Source organism: Odontesthes bonariensis, chromosome 20, assembly GCF_027942865.1.
Source record: "Odontesthes bonariensis isolate fOdoBon6 chromosome 20, fOdoBon6.hap1, whole genome shotgun sequence".
NCBI lineage: Eukaryota > Metazoa > Chordata > Actinopteri > Atheriniformes > Atherinopsidae > Odontesthes > Odontesthes bonariensis.
Genome location: NC_134525.1, coordinates 324,227 through 340,527, shown reverse-complemented (window position 1 = coordinate 340,527; position 16,301 = coordinate 324,227). Strand labels below are relative to the sequence as shown.

The 16,301-nt window shown below is 47.3% G+C and overlaps 1 protein-coding gene across 3 annotated transcripts in view; it reads right to left on the bottom strand.

Annotated features, from left to right (window-relative positions):
* The window catches only part of LOC142370195 (5'-AMP-activated protein kinase subunit gamma-2-like), a 48,199-nt gene extending 31,905 nt beyond the window's left edge, over positions 1-16,294 (bottom strand). Inside the window, exons 1-4 of one of the 3 annotated variants that reach the window (XM_075452667.1) lie at positions 16,262-16,294; positions 13,365-13,433; positions 10,885-11,075; positions 10,534-10,769 (exon numbers count right to left, since the gene is read on the bottom strand). In XM_075452667.1, coding sequence (XP_075308782.1) covers positions 10,534-10,769; positions 10,885-11,075; positions 13,365-13,415 — 478 coding nt within the window. In that variant the 5' untranslated portion in view covers positions 13,416-13,433; positions 16,262-16,294. Of the gene's footprint in view, positions 1-2,931; positions 4,522-10,533; positions 10,770-10,884; positions 11,076-13,364; positions 13,434-16,261 lie in introns of those variants that run through there. The other 2 variants (XM_075452668.1, XM_075452666.1) reach the window with 2 other exon arrangements.
* Positions 16,295-16,301: the final 7 nt, after the last annotated feature.

Sequence of the window (16,301 nt, the reverse complement as noted above, 5' to 3'; positions counted from 1 at the left end):
ACTATGCCATGCGATACTATTCGATCCGATGCAATACTATTCGATGCGATACTATACGATTCGATACTATACGATTCGATGCGATACAATTCGATACTATACGATTGGATGCGATACTATACGATGCAATGCGATACACTTACATAATTTTCTGGGGGGGAAAAAAAGGGACAGTGTGATTTCACATGAATCGTTCCTGATTGGACCAATGGTCCGACCTTTGAACCGGAAGGACGACACCGCCAGACAAACAGAAACAAACGAACATGTCACAAACGTGAGAGCTGTGCACTTTATACAACATTTTTATGAACTAATTCATCACTGTTTAGTATAATGTGACCCCCTGGCATTGTGTTGTATTACCTTAATGTACTGTGTTTTCACTGATTGTAACGTCTGACTTTTCAATAAAGTTTTCTTTAAAAAAATAATTTAAAAAATGATACTTTATCGGGAAACTAAATATCGATGATATGTTGCAGTATCGATAAAATTGCTCAGCCCTATTTCTATGTGGGAGGAGTTTGGAGAACAAAGATACTCATTTATCCCGTGGGTACAGGTTGTTGTTAGGGTTAGGGTTAGAGGGTATAGGTTGTTGTTAGGGTTAGAAACTGCTGCAGTGTTTAGGGTTAGAGGGTATAGGTTGTTGTTAGGGTTAGAAACTGCTGCAGTGTTTAGGGTTAGATGGTATAGGTTGTTGTTAGGGTTAGAGGGTACAGGTTGTTGTTAGGGTTAGAAACTGCTGCAGTGTTTAGGGTTAGAGGGTATAGGTTGTTGTTACGGTTAGGGTTAGAAACTGCTGCAGTGTTTAGGGTTAGAGGGTACAGGTTGTTGTTAGGTTAGAAACTGCTGCAGTGTTTAGGGTTAGAGGGTACAGGTTGTTGTTAGGGTTAGGGTTAGAGGGTATAGGTTGTTGTTAGGGTTAGAAACTGCTGCAGTGTTTAGGGTTAGAGGGTATAGGTTGTTGTTAGGGTTAGGATTAGAGGGTACAGGTTGTTGTTAGGGTTAGAAACTGCTGCAGTGTTTAGGGTTAGAGGGTATAGGTTGTTGTTAGGTTAGAAACTGCTGCAGTGTTTAGGGTTAGGGTTAGAGGGTATAGGTTGTTGTTACGGTTAGGGTTATAAACTGCTGCAGTGTTTAGGGTTAGAGGGTATAGGTTGTTGTTAGGGTTAGGGTTATAAACTGCTGCAGTGTTTAGGGTTAGAGGGTATAGGTTGTTGTTAGGGTTAGGGTTAGAGGGTATAGGTTGTTGTTAGGGCTAGAAACTGCTGCAGTGTTTAGGGTTAGGGTTAGAGGGTATAGGTTGTTGTTACGGTTAGGGTTATAAACTGCTGCAGTGTTTAGGGTTAGATGGTATAGGTTGTTGTTAGGGTTAGGGTTAGAGGGTATAGGTTGTTGTTAGGGTTATAAACTGCTGCAGTGTTTAGGGTTAGATGGTATAGGTTGTTGTTAGGGTTAGGATTAGAGGGTATAGGTTGTTGTTACGGTTAGGGTTATAAACTGCTGCAGTGTTTAGGGTTAGATGGTATAGGTTGTTGTTAGGGTTAGGGTTAGATGGTATAGGTTGTTGTTAGGGTTAGGGTTAGAGGGTATAGGTTGTTGTTAGGGTTAGGGTTAGAAACTGCTGCAGTGTTTAGGGTGAGGGTTAGATGGTATAGGTTGTTGTTAGGGTTAGAGGGTTAGAGGGTATAGGTTGTTGTTAGGGTTAGGGTTAGAAACTGCTGCAGTGTTTAGGGTTAGAGGGTATAGGTTGTTGTTACGGTTAGGGTTAGAAACTGCTGCAGTGTTTAGGGTTAGAGGGTACAGGTTGTTGTTAGGGTTAGAAACTGCTGCAGTGTTTAGGGTTAGAGGGTATAGGTTGTTGTTAGGGTTAGAAACTGCTGCAGTGTTTAGGGTTAGAGGGTATAGGTTGTTGTTAGGGTTAGAAACTGCTGCAGTGTTTAGGGTTAGGGTTAGAGGGTATAGGTTGTTGTTACGGTTAGGGTTATAAACTGCTGCAGTGTTTAGGGTTAGATGGTATAGGTTGTTGTTAGGGTTAGAAACTGCTGTAGTGTTTAGGGTTAGAGGGTATAGGTTGTTGTTAGGTTAGAAACTGCTGCAGTGTTTAGGGTTAGAGGGTATAGGTTGTTGTTACGGTTAGGGTTATAAACTGCTGCAGTGTTTAGGGTTAGAGGGTATAGGTTGTTGTTACGGTTAGGGTTATAAACTGCTGCAGTGTTTAGGGTTAGGGTTAGAGGGTATAGGTTTTTGTTAGGGTTAGGATTAGAGGGTATAGGTTGTTGTTACGGTTAGGGTTATAAACTGCTGCAGTGTTTAGGGTTAGATGGTATAGGTTGTTGTTAGGGTTAGGGTTAGATGGTGTAGGTTGTTGTTAGGGTTAGGGTTATAAACTGCTGCAGTGTTTAGGGTTAGATGGTATAGGTTGTTGTTAGGGTTAGGGTTAGAGGGTATGGGTTGTTGTTAGGGTTAGGGTTAGAAACTGCTGCAGTGTTTAGGGTTAGGGTTAGAGGGTATAGGTTGTTGTTACGGTTAGGGTTAGAAACTGCTGCAGTGTTTAGGGTTAGAGGGTACAGGTTGTTGTTAGGGTTAGAAACTGCTGCAGTGTTTAGGGTTAGAGGGTATGGGTTGTTGTTAGGGTTAGGGTTAGAAACTGCTGCAGTGTTTAGGGTTAGAGGGTATAGGTTGTTGTTAGGGTTAGAAACTGCTGCAGTGTTTAGGGTTAGAGGGTATAGGTTGTTGTTAGGGTTAGGGTTAGAGGGTATAGGTTGTTGTTACGGTTAGGGTTATAAACTGCTGCAGTGTTTAGGATTAGATGGTATAGGTTGTTGTTAGGGTTAGGGTTAGAAACTGCTGCAGTGTTCTGCAGTTAAACCTTGAATACTCTGTGTTAGAGGAGGTCTTAAGGACGAGACGTGCAGGTCTTACTGTTTTCCAGAGGGCCGACTGAGTGTGACGTCCCCCTGGTCACCTGTGCATCTCCTCGCCGTCTCTCCGCCTCCTGTGCGTCTCCTCGCCGTCTCTCCGCCTCCTCGCCGCAGGACGTCCTGCGGCCGGTCCGTCTCTGCAGCAGCTCCTGTCTCCTCCTGAAGGACAGAGGAAGCAGGTGGACATGGAGGACGCCGCAGGACTCGGACCGCCGTCTCTCCGCCCTCTGCCTGCCGTCCACCTGTCCTCCGGCTCGGTCCTCCACCAGGACGCAGGACGCAGACATCCTGCGCGCTCTGCCCGTCCTCGTCCCGTTCGGCTCCTCCCCTTTCTCGCTCTTCTTCTTCTCTTTGGTCCTTTCTTCTTCTTCCATCTGCCCACACGGCTCGGACCTCCTGCGTTTCCACTCGCTCTTCTTCTTCTCTTTGGTCCTTTCTTCTTCTTCCATCTGCCCACACGGCTCGGACCTCCTGTGCTTCCACTCGCTCTTCTTCTTCTCTTTGGTCCTTTCTTCTTCTTCCATCTGCCCACACGGCTCGGACCTCCTCCTCAGCATCCGTCTGTGTATCTGTCTCACGTCCGTCCTCCTGTCCTCCTCCTCCTCTGCTCCTCCAAAGGGTTCACTCCTCCTCCTCCCTGTCCATCTCTCCTTATCTTTCCTCCTCCTCAGCACTAGGCTGCTCAGACGCTTCATGGCCATGAAACTTCGTCGTTATCTTTTATCTCTACTTGTAACGAAATGAAGAATCTATTTGACGGACAATAAAGAACTCTCAGCTACTGGAGATACTAAACAATGAGGTTAAAGTCATTTAACTAAAGTACCGGACAGAGAAAGGTTAAATAAAGAATATTTAACTCAACAAATACTACCTTAAATGAAATATAGAGAAGGAACGAAAAGGCTTCACCAACAGATATCAGTTACATGAAGTTTGAAGAAGCTGAACTTAAATAAACTTTAGATTTCCAGCCGTCTAAAGTCCAATTACTTCGCTCTGCTCTGATTGGCTGCTGCTGCCTTTAACGAGCACATACTTTGGAATAAAGCCAGCTTCAGTAAAGGCCTCCAGAACTAAGACACAAACAAACTGGACGGAGACGATCCGAGCTGAGACGATCCGAGCTGAGACGATCCGAGCTGAGACGATCCGAGCTGAGACGATCCGAGCTGAGACAATCCGAGCTGAATCATCAGGCTGACAGGACGCAGAAAAAGTGAAGTCCGACCTGTTGCTCCTCAGGTCAGAGCAGTTTGAAGTGTTCAGAGGACGTCCAGCCTCAGCCCTGCAGAGTATCAGTGTTCCTCTGAGTGTTAACGGACACTTTGTGTGTTGGTGTGTGCGTTTGGCTGGCTGTCACCATTAGCCCCGCCCCCTCTGCTGCCTGCACTGCAAAACACCAACAGGTAGGCCTGGGAGCTGCTACAGGAAGGAGGAATCATGGTCCTGAGTACGTCTGTAGCCAGCTGCCGCCACCAGGGGGCAGTGTTGGAATGAGTGGAACTGTTCCTGCAGCATCAGCCCATGTGTGTCAGAAACCAGAAAGATGTGACCAGATGTGACCAGAGCAGATGTGACCAACCAACTATTTATCCATCCATCTCTCCAACCAACCATCCATCCGTCCATCCATCCAACCAACCAACCATCCATCCATCCGTCCAACCAACCATCCATCCATCCGTCCATCCATCCATCCATCCAACCAACCAACTATCCATCCCTCCGCCCATCCATCCATCTGTTTGTCAATCCATCCAACCAACCGTCCATCCATCCGTCCCATCTGTCCGTCCATCCATCCAACCAACCAACCATCCATCCATCCATCCGTCCATCCATCCATCCAACCAACCAACTATCTATCCCTCCGCCCATCCATCCATCTGTTTGTCAATCCATCCAACCAACCGTCCATCCATCCATCCAACCAACCAACCATTTATCCATCCATCCAACTATTCATCCATCCATCCATCCCATCTGTCCATCCATCCCTCCAACCAACCATTCATCCAACCAACCAACCATCCATCCCTCCGTCCGTACAACCATCTCTCCGCACATGCATCCATCTTTCCCATCTGTTTGTCAATCCATCCAACCAACCGTCCATCCATCCATCCAACCAACCATCCATCCCTCTGTCCATCCATCCCATCTGTTCATCAATCCAACCAACCATTAGGGTTAGAGGGTATAGGTTGTTGTTAGGGTTAGGGTTAGAGGGTATAGGTTGTTGTTAGGGTTAGAAACTGCTGCAGTGTTTAGGGTTAGATGGTATAGGTTGTTGTTAGGGTTAGGGTTAGAGGGTATAGGTCGTTGTTGGGGTTAGGGTTATAAACTGCTGCAGTGTTTAGGGTTAGATGGTATAGGTTGTTGTTAGGGTTAGGGTTAGAGGGTATAGGTTGTTGTTACGGTTAGGGTTATAAACTGCTGCAGTGTTTAGGGTTAGATGGTATAGGTTGTTGTTAGGGTTAGGGTTAGAGGGTATAGGTTGTTGTTAGGGTTAGGGTTAGAAACTGCTGCAGTGTTTAGGGTTAGGGTTAGAGGGTATAGGTTGTTGTTACGGTTAGGGTTAGAAACTGCTGCAGTGTTTAGGGTTAGAGGGTACAGGTTGTTGTTAGGGTTAGAAACTGCTGCAGTGTTTAGGGTTAGAGGGTATAGGTTGTTGTTAGGGTTAAAAACTGCTGCAGTGTTTAGGGTTAGATGGTATAGGTTGTTGTTAGGGTTAGAAACTGCTGCAGTGTTTAGGGTTAGGGTTAGAGGGTATAGGTTGTTGTTACGGTTAGGGTTATAAACTGCTGCAGTGTTTAGGGTTAGATGGTATAGGTTGTTGTTAGGGTTAGAAACTGCTGCAGTGTTCTGCAGTTAAACCTTGAATACTCTGTGTTAGAGGAGGTCTTAAGGACGAGACGTGCAGGTCTTACTGTTTTCCAGAGGGCCGACTGAGTGTGACGTCCCCCTGGTCACCTGTGCATCTCCTCGCCGTCTCTCCGCCTCCTGTGCGTCTCCTCGCCGTCTCTCCGCCTCCTCGCCGCAGGACGTCCTGCGGCCGGTCCGTCTCTGCAGCAGCTCCTGTCTCCTCCTGAAGGACAGAGGAAGCAGGTGGACATGGAGGACGCCGCAGGACTCGGACCGCCGTCTCTCCGCCCTCTGCCTGCCGTCCACCTGTCCTCCGGCTCGGTCCTCCACCAGGACGCAGGACGCAGACATCCTGCGCGCTCTGCCCGTCCTCGTCCCGTTCGGCTCCTCCCCTTTCTCGCTCTTCTTCTTCTCTTTGGTCCTTTCTTCTTCTTCCATCTGCCCACACGGCTCGGACCTCCTGCGCTTCCACTCGCTCTTCTTCTTCTCTTTGGTCCTTTCTTCTTCTTCTATCTGCCCGCACGGCTCGGACCTCCTGTGCTTCCACTCGCTCTTCTTCTTCTCTTTGGTCCTTTCTTCTTCTTCCATCTGCCAACACGGCTCGGACCTCCTCCTCAGCATCCGTCTGTGTATCTGTCTCACGTCCGTCCTCCTGTCCTCCTCCTCCTCTGCTCCTCCAAAGGGTTCACTCCTCCTCCTCCCCGTCCATCTCTCCTTATCTTTCCTCCTCCTCAGCACTAGGCTGCTCAGACGCTTCATGGCCATGAAACTTCGTCGTTATCTTTTATCTCTACTTGTAACGAAATGAAGAATCTATTTGACGGACAATAAAGAACTCTCAGCTACTGGAGATACTAAACAATGAGGTTAAAGTCATTTAACTAAAGTACCGGACAGAGAAAGGTTAAATAAAGAATATTTAACTCAACAAATTCTACCTTAAATGAAATATAGAGAAGGAACGAAAAGGCTTCACCAACAGATATCAGTTACATGAAGTTTGAAGAAGCTGAACTTAAATAAACTTTAGATTTCCAGCCGTCTAAAGTCCAATTACTTCGCTCTGCTCTGATTGGCTGCTGCTGCCTTTAACGAGCACATACTTTGGAATAAAGCCAGCTTCAGTAAAGGCCTCCAGAACAAAGACACAAACAAACTGGACGGAGACGATCCGAGCTGAGACGATCCGAGCTGAGACGATCCGAGCTGAGACGATCCGAGCTGAGACAATCCGAGCTGAATCATCAGGCTGACAGGACGCAGAAAAAGTGAAGTCCGACCTGTTGCTCCTCAGGTCAGAGCAGTTTGAAGTGTTCAGAGGACGTCCAGCCTCAGCCCTGCAGAGAATCAGTGTTCCTCTGAGTGTTAACGGACACTTTGTGTGTTGGTGTGTGCGTTTGGCTGGCTGTCACCATTAGCCCCGCCCCCTCTGCTGCCTGCACTGCAAAACACCAACAGGTAGGCCTGGGAGCTGCTACAGGAAGGAGGAATCATGGTCCTGAGTACGTCTGTAGCCAGCTGCCGCCACCAGGGGGCAGTGTTGGAATGAGTGGAACTGTTCCTGCAGCATCAGCCCATGTGTGTCAGAAACCAGAAAGATGTGACCAGATGTGACCAGAGCAGATGTGACCAACCAACTATTCATCCATCCATCTCTCCAACCAACCATCCATCCGTCCATCCATCCAACCAACCAACCATCCATCCATCCGTCCAACCAACCATCCATCCATCCGTCCATCCATCCATCCAACCAACCAACTATCCATCCCTCCGCCCATCCATCCATCTGTTTGTCAATCCATCCAACCAACCGTCCATCCATCCATCCAACCAACCAACCATTTATCCATCCATCCAACTATTCATCCATCCATCCGTCCCATCTGTCCATCCATCCCTCCAACCAACCATTCATCCAACCAACCAACCATCCATCCCTCCGTCCGTACAACCATCTCTCCGCCCATGCATCCATCTTTCCCATCTGTTTGTCAATCCATCCAACCAACCGTCCATCCATCCATCCAAACAACCATCCATCCCTCTGTCCATCCATCCCATCTGTTCATCAATCCAACCAACCATTCATCAATCCAACCAACCATCCATCCATCCCTCTGTCCATCCATCCCATCTGTTCATCAATCCAACCAACCATTCATTCATTCATCCATCCAACCATCTAACCAACCATCCATCCAAACATTCATCCATCGATCTGTCCCATCTGTTCGTCTATCCATCCAACTAACCAACCATTCATCCATCCATCCATCCCTCCATCCAACCAACCAACCATCCCTCTGTCCATCCATCCATCCATCCCATCTGTTCATCAATCCAACCAACCATTCATCCATCCATCCAAAATTTCAGACAGAGAGGCAACAACGTCCAACTTCGTTCGACATCTGAAGCTACATAAGGAACGTTAAGTCAAAGCTGATTAACGCTAGCTTAATGGCTAAGTACGTTTTCTAGCTTTGCTAGTTTAATAATGGAGGCTTTGAATCCATATGAATATAATTTTTTGTCGTCCTGGGTTATCATTCGTTGTTAAATGCAACCGCAGCAATGTTTGATCCAGCTCAGTTAGACCTGCTGCTTACTTTGGCAAATAAATGCACCTTTTAAGAAGCCGTTATTATTTCTGTAAATTATATATCATCATTAGTTCTCTCCGGGTTCTCCGGCATCCTCCCACCAACCAAAAACAGCATGTTAGGTTAGCTGGTGTCTCTAAATCGTCCCTAGGAGTGAGTGTGAGTGTTTGTTTGTCTCTGTTTGTCAGACTCAGAGGGTTTTACAGTGTTTTACAGTGTTGGTCTTTGTGTCTGACGGCAGAAACAACAGCTCTCTGCTCCATCTGGGCCCGATGAGCTCGCTTTATTAAAGGATCACAGCTACAGGGATTATAATAAAGCAGCAGCTTTCTGATGTCAGGTCACCGTTTACTTACACAGCAGCAGGACGCCACAGATCAGCTGTTACTGACGGTTCTGAGGCCTGTTCTGCTGGACCAGAACCAGGAACCAGAACCAGGAAACAGAACCAGAACCAGGAAACAGAACCAGGAACCAGAACCAGGAACCAGGAACCAGAACCAGAACCAGAACCAGGAAACAGAACCAGGAACCAGAATCAGGAAACAGAACCAGAACCAGGAACCAGAACCAGGAACCACAACCAGGAAACAGAACCAGAACCAGAACCAGGAAACAGAACCAGGAACCAGCTGTTCTACTGGACCAGAACCAGGAACCAGCTGATGGACTGACCGGAGACAGGAAACAATGCCGGTCCTCCTTAAAGCAGCACCGGAGACGTTTGTGAACCTTAAAACTATGAGCTCCTGTTCTGGAATACACTTATTTTACACATTACCAGTTCTGAAACCACCCAGGAGCAGCTGGGGGGGGGGGGGCTGCAAGAGCCAATAAGAGCCAGGAAATGAGATTTAGTTTACCGGTTTAGATTTAGGGTCAGAATCCGGTTTGGTTTACTGGTTTAGATTTAGGGTCAGAATCGGGTTTGGTTTACTGGTTTAGATTTAGGGTCAGAATCCGGTTTGGTTCACTGGTTTAGATTTAGGGTCAGAATCGGGTTTGGTTTACTGGTTTAGATTTAGGGTCAGAATCCGGTTTGGTTTACCGGTTTAGATTTAGGGTCAGAATCCGGTTTGGTTTACTGGTTTAGATTTAGGGTCAGAATCCGGTTTGGTTTACCGGTTTAGATTTAGGGTCAGAATCCGGTTTGGTTTACTGGTTTAGATTTAGGGTCAGAATCCGGTTTGGTTGACCGGTTTAGATTTAGGGTCAGAATCCGGTTTGGTTTACTGGTTTAGATTTAGGGTCAGAATCCGGTTTGGTTGACCGGTTTAGATTTAGGGTCAGAATCGGGTTTGGTTTACTGGTTTAGATTTAGGGTCAGAATCCGGTTTGGTTTACCGGTTTAGATTTAGGGTCAGAATCCGGTTTGGTTTACCGGTTTAGATTTAGGGTCAGAATCCGGTTTGGTTTACTGGTTTAGATTTAGGGTCAGAATCCGGTTTGGTTTACCGGTTTAGATTTAGGGTCAGAATCCGGTTTGGTTTACTGGTTTAGATTTAGGGTCAGAATCCGGTTTGGTTGACCGGTTTAGATTTAGGGTCAGAATCGGGTTTGGTTTACTGGTTTAGATTTAGGGTCAGAATCCGGTTTGGTTGACCGGTTTAGATTTAGGGTCAGAATCCGGTTTGGTTTACTGGTTTAGATTTAGGGTCAGAATCCGGTTTGGTTTACCGGTTTAGATTTAGGGTCAGAATCCGGTTTGGTTTACTGGTTTAGATTTAGGGTCAGAATCCGGTTTGGTTGACCGGTTTAGATTTAGGGTCAGAATTGGGTTTGGTTGACCGGTTTAGATTTAGGGTCAGAATCCGGTTTGGTTTACTGGTTTAGATTTAGGGTCAGAATCCGGTTTGGTTGACCGGTTTAGATTTAGGGTCAGAATCCGGTTTGGTTTACTGGTTTAGATTTAGGGTCAGAATTGGGTTTGGTTGACTGGTTTAGATTTAGGGTCAGAATCCGGTTTGGTTTACTGGTTTAGATTTAGGGTCAGAATTGGGTTTGGTTGACCGGTTTAGATTTAGGGTCAGAATCCGGTTTGGTTTACTGGTTTAGATTTAGGGTCAGAATCCGGTTTGGTTTACTGGTTTACACAGACAGCTTGATGTTTAGGACCACACACAGCCTACCTCTGGCTATGTCTCTCCTGTTGCGGGCGAACAGCTTGATGCTGACGGAGGACGAGGGCTGCTGGTTTGAATCTCTGGAGGCGGACCTAAAGGACGAGGGCTGCTGGTTTGAATCTCTGGAGGCGGACCTAAAGGACGAGGGCTGCTGGTTTGAATCTCTGGAGGCGGACCTGAAGGACGAGGGCTGCTGGTTTGAATCTCTGGAGGCGGACCTACAGATCCCGCTGAAACTGAGCCTGACACACACAGAAGTTTCTGTTGGTTTCCTGAGCTCGGCTGCTGTTTTAATGGGCTCTGTATGAACTGGACTAATTTAGACTTTAATGGTTCCGACTTCAATGGTGTGCGTACCTGCGTGGAGCCTTTGGTGGGGAGTCCTGCTGGGCGGCTCCGGTCTGGTAGGGGAAGGTGGTTTTGGGAGACCTTGGACTCATCTTGGGGCTGGAGGGCCGGCTGAACGGAGCCCGGTGGAGGACGCTCTTGGTGGGGCTGGCGGAGCGGCACAGAGGCTCCCCCTGCAGGACGGGAGGGCACATTAGCTCCTGCAGAGGGTGGAAACAAACCATCCGGACCAGCCAGTAAAACATCACCTGAACCAGGACTGAATGTAAGAAAGCTGTTAAAAAGCTAACAAACCTTTGCTTTGTACAAGAACAGTTTACCTGAACCCAAATCCTGCTCACATACGATAAGTCAGAACCACTCAGAAGCTTCCAGAAGCTGAAGTCTTTGTGTCTCTGAGACTAAGCAAAGAGGTCCGATCTGATGGATTCTTTTCTGCCAACAAACTGTAAACTGCAGACAGTTTAAGGTGCAACAGCTGCTGGTTCTGAGTTAAAGAGAATCGGTGGTAACCTGCTGGGTTAGGGCTAGGGTTATGGTAACCTAACCTGCTGGGTTAGGGCTAGGGTAACCTAACCTGCTGGGTTAGGGTTATGGTAACCTAACCTGCTGGGTTAGGGCTAGGGTAACCTAACCTGCTGGGTTAGGGTTATGCTAACCTAACCTGCTGGGTTAGGGCTAGGGTTATGGTAACCTAACCTGCTGGGTTAGGGTTAGGGTAACCTAACCTGCTGGGTTAGGGTTAGGGTTAGGGTAACCTAACCTGGTGGGTTAGGGCTAGGGTAACCTAACCTGCTGGGTTAGGGTTATGCTAACCTAACCTGCTGGGTTAGGGCTAGGGTTATGCTAACCTAACCTGCTGGGTTAGGGCTAGGGTTAGGGTAACCTAACCTGCTGGGTTAGGGTTATGGTAACCTAACCTGCTGGGTTAGGGCTAGGGTAACCTAACCTGCTGGGTTAGGGTTATGGTAACCTAACCTGCTGGGTTAGGGTTAAGCCTGATTCTTACTCGGCGCAACCTCGCTTTGACCCATTCTTACTAGCTGGTCGCAAATGGCGCAAACGGTCACGTGACCCAAAATTCCGCCACGCCCCCCGTTGCAAGCTAAAAAATCCTCGCGCGTCGCAAGGGCGCGCACACAACTTTTTTTCTGACTTTGCGCGAGCTCAACCGGAAACAGCTGACCAAGAGAAAGGAAACATGAACACTGCAGAGACCGCGGTGACCGAGAGGGTGCGCCTCTACAAACATCTGTACGGCACGTCTATGAAGTTACACTGGGACAACGTTTGACAAAGTTCGTCTTGTTGCAAAGGACGAACATTCCACCATCTCTTCTGTTTTTGCCGCAGCCGCTTAGCTCTGAGATACAAATACAGTTCTACACCCAGAGTAAATTCATTCCGCATCAGATGTGCCAGCCTCTGCTGACGTGACACCACAGGTGGCATTGTGTATGCTTTCTTCGCATGCTTTTCTTCGTCTGGTTCTTCAGCTTGTTTCCTCAACAGTGACGCCCGCTGGTCTGGAGAGAACTGCAAATGTGACGCATACTCGGCGCAAACTGCGCTTATGAGCTGAAGGAACTGTGAAGGGGCTGGCGCTTTCGATGACGTCATTAATGGTTCTCGAGCCAGAACAGTTGCGCGGAGTAAGAATCAGGCTTTAGGGTAACCTAACCTGCTGGGTTAGCGTTAGGGTAACCTAACCTGCTGGGTTAGGGTTAGGGTAACCTAACCTGCTGGGTTAGGGTTAGGGTTATGGTAACCTAACCTGCTGGGTTAGGGTTATGGTTATGGTAACCTAACCTGCTGGGTTAGGGTTATGCTAACCTAACCTGCTGGGTTAGGGTTATGGTTATGGTAACCTAACCTGCTGGGTTAGGGTTATGCTAACCTAACCTGCTGGGTTAGGGCTAGGGTTACCTAACCTGCTGGGTTAGGGTTAGGGTAACCTAACCTGCTGGGTTAGGGTTATGCTAACCTAACCTGCTGGGTTAGGGTTAGGGTTATGGTAACCTAACCTGCTGGGTTAGGGCTAGGGTTACCTAACCTGCTGGGTTAGCGTTAGGGTAACCTAACCTGCTGGGTTAGGGTTATGGTAACCTAACCTGCTGGGTTAGGGTTATGGTAACCTAACCTGTTGGGTTAGGGTTAGGGTAACCTAACCTGCTGGTGTTTCCTTTGTTCACTTCAGTGTTGGTCCGTTTCATACCTGAGGCAGGGATGTCCTGGACAGCGGCCCTCCAGGCTGATGTTTTAAATCCATTTCTACTTCCTGTCTGCTCTGAAGTTGAAATATAACTTTATTTTTTCTTTCAGTTGAACTTCTATGATGCTTTAAGTTGGCTAAGCTAACTGGATATTTTTGTTGGTGTTGTGTTTGTGTTAGCTTCCATGCTACCATGTGTTGGGCTCACGTTGCACAGAGATGCTGAGCTGTAAACAGAACTGATGGATATCAGATGATCGGCAGGTCGTGTCCTTACCTTCCTGTCTCCGTCTCTCTCTGCTCCTGCTTCTCCTTCCAGGAAAGGCATGGTGAACACACTCAGGTCCTGCAGTGGCAGACACACTCTTATCAGGGGACTAAACACAGATTTACTGCCCTGATCAACTCATCACAGCATCAGGGAGCCTCAGCATAGCAGGGAACTGTCAGGTAGGGGTGGAGAGGTAGGACACGGATGCGGACTCAGAGGGTGTAGAAAGCAAACAGGGTTCTATTTAAAAATCAAAGGAAAAAACAAAGCGCGGCTGAGCCGGATGATAAAAAACCTAAACTGTGGAATAAATACTTGACAAAAACAAAACAAAAGACTTGATATAGCTGCTCTGTGATGGTCCATGCTGCTCTGTGATGGTCCATGCTGCTCTGTGATGGCCCATGCTGCTCTATGGTGGTCCATGCTGATCTATGGTGGTCCATGCTGATCTATGGTGGCCCATGCTGCTCTATGGTGGTCCATGCTGATCTATGGTGGTCCATGCTGCTCTATGATGGTCCATGCTGCTCTGTGATGGTCCATGCTGCTCTGTGATGGCCCATGCTGCTCTATGGTGGTCCATGCTGATCTATGGTGGTCCATGCTGATCTATGGTGGTCCATGCTGCTCTGTGATGGCCCATGCTGCTCTGTGATGCTCCATGCTGCTCTATGGTGGTCCATGCTGATCTATGGTGGTCCATGCTGATCTATGGTGGTCCATGCTGCTCTGTGATGGTCCATGCTGCTCTATGGTGGTCCATGCTGATCTATGGTGGTCCATGCTGATCTATGGTGGCCCATGCTGCTCTGTGGTGGTCCATGCTGATCTATGGTGGTCCATGCTGCTCTGTGATGGTCCATGCTGCTCTGTGATGGTCCATGCTGCTCTGTGATGGTCCATGCTGCTCTGTGATGGTCCATGCTGCTCTGTGATGGTCCATGCTGATCTGTGATGGTCCATGCTGCTCTGTGATGGTCCATGCTGCTCTATGATGGTCCATGCTGATCTGTGATGGTCCATGCTGCTCTATGATGGTCCATGCTGCTCTATGGTGGTCCATGCTGCTCTGTGATGGTCCATGCTGATCTGTGATGGTCCATGCTGCTCTATGATGGTCCATGCTGCTCTATGGTGGTCCATGCTGCTCTGTGATGGTCCATGCTGCTCTATGATGGTCCATGCTGCTCTGTGATGGTCCATGCTGCTCTGTGATGGTCCATGCTGCTCTATGATGGTCCATGCTGATCTGTGATGGTCCATGCTGCTCTGTGATGGTCCATGCTGCTCTGTGATGGTCCATGCTGCTCTGTGATGGTCCATGCTGCTCTGTGATGGTCCATGCTGCTCTATGATGGTCCATGCTGCTCTATGATGGTCCTTGCTGCTCTGTGATGGTCCTTGCTGCTCTGTGATGGTCCATGCTGCTCTATGATGGTCCTTGCTGCTCTGTGATGGTCCATGCTGCTCTGTGATGGTCCATGCTGCTCTATGATGGTCCTTGCTGCTCTGTGATGGTCCTTGCTGCTCTGTGATGGTCCATGCTGCTCTGTGATGGTCCTTGCTGCTCTGTGATGGTCCATGCTGCTCTGTGATGGTCCATGCTGCTCTATGATGGTCCATGCTGCTCTGTAATTGGGTTACAGGGAACTTAATCTCCTGTGATGATCTCTCTGTCATCTTAGCTTTGCTGGAAAGTTTTTTAAACTCAAACTGCAAAGCACAGAGGAAACTAAGAGGCGCCGTGTTTAAGGTGTAAACAGGTGGAAATCAGATTATCAGCAAACATCTGCTGAGCCCAGCGAAACCAAACACCAGCTCAGCATTCAGCTGAATCCATTTTAAAGGATGAGTCTCTTTTCTCTCCTTCTTCTTCTTCTCCTTCTTCTTCCATCCTTTGTTCCAAGCTGCAGCTGAACCGCACATTAACCTGTTTTATTTAGTTTGATCTGATGGTTTTAAATCTGTCCAGAGACCTTTAATCAGTTTACTGTTTGAAATGATTAGACTGTTTTGACCTTTTTTAACATGTTTCAGCAGATTTGATGTCACTGTAAAACAGATCTACCTGCTGGAACGCTGAGCTGAGCTCAGTAAATGCACAAATAAGCTTTTCGTCCTCCAGATTTCACAGAAATCATGCTGTTCCAGCACCGTGTCTGTTTTTCTGCCGCAGATATTCAGAAGATCGCTCCAGAATATGTTCAGCTAACATAAATCTTTACCAGCTGCAGCATCATGTCATTTCACCCTTTCGCTGCTCGGACGGGTCAGATCTCTCACTGAAGAAGGAAACAGGTAACATGTTGCTCAGGTCATAATCATCCTCTACAAACATAATTTGTTGAGCTTTGACAGTTTTAGCAATTTGTGTTTTCTCAAATTATTTTTTAAATTCTATCACAATTTGGCTCCAGAACCACTCAGGGAATTTATAAAGAGACCAAACAGCAGCAGGACAACAAGAGGCAGCTCCAACCACAACTGTACAATCCCTAAGTGCAGAACATCGTCTTTTCTTACAAAAGCTGTAAACTCTGGAACTCACTGCCCACAGATATTAAGTCCATCAGTGAGTTTAAATTGTTCACCTTTAAACTTAAACTTTGGCTTAAAACAAACCAAAACTGTACTGGCTTGTAAAAATGTGAGAGTGAATGAATGAGATGAAAGTTTGAACTGCAACTGAAATTAATGTCTATTTTAGGTCTTGTGTCAGCATGGAAAAGCCTAACCAGGACCCAGAGGTGTAAATTAGCACTGGTTGCTATACTCTTTATGCATCACATCAGCTACAAGCTTTGATTTGTAACCATGTCTGATTGTATTGTACCCGGTCAAATAAACGAAATAAATTAAAAAAAAAAATCAACATATTGAAACATCAGATGAACACTCACTGACTGCAGCTCCTCTTCAGCATCCAGAAATAATCAATCA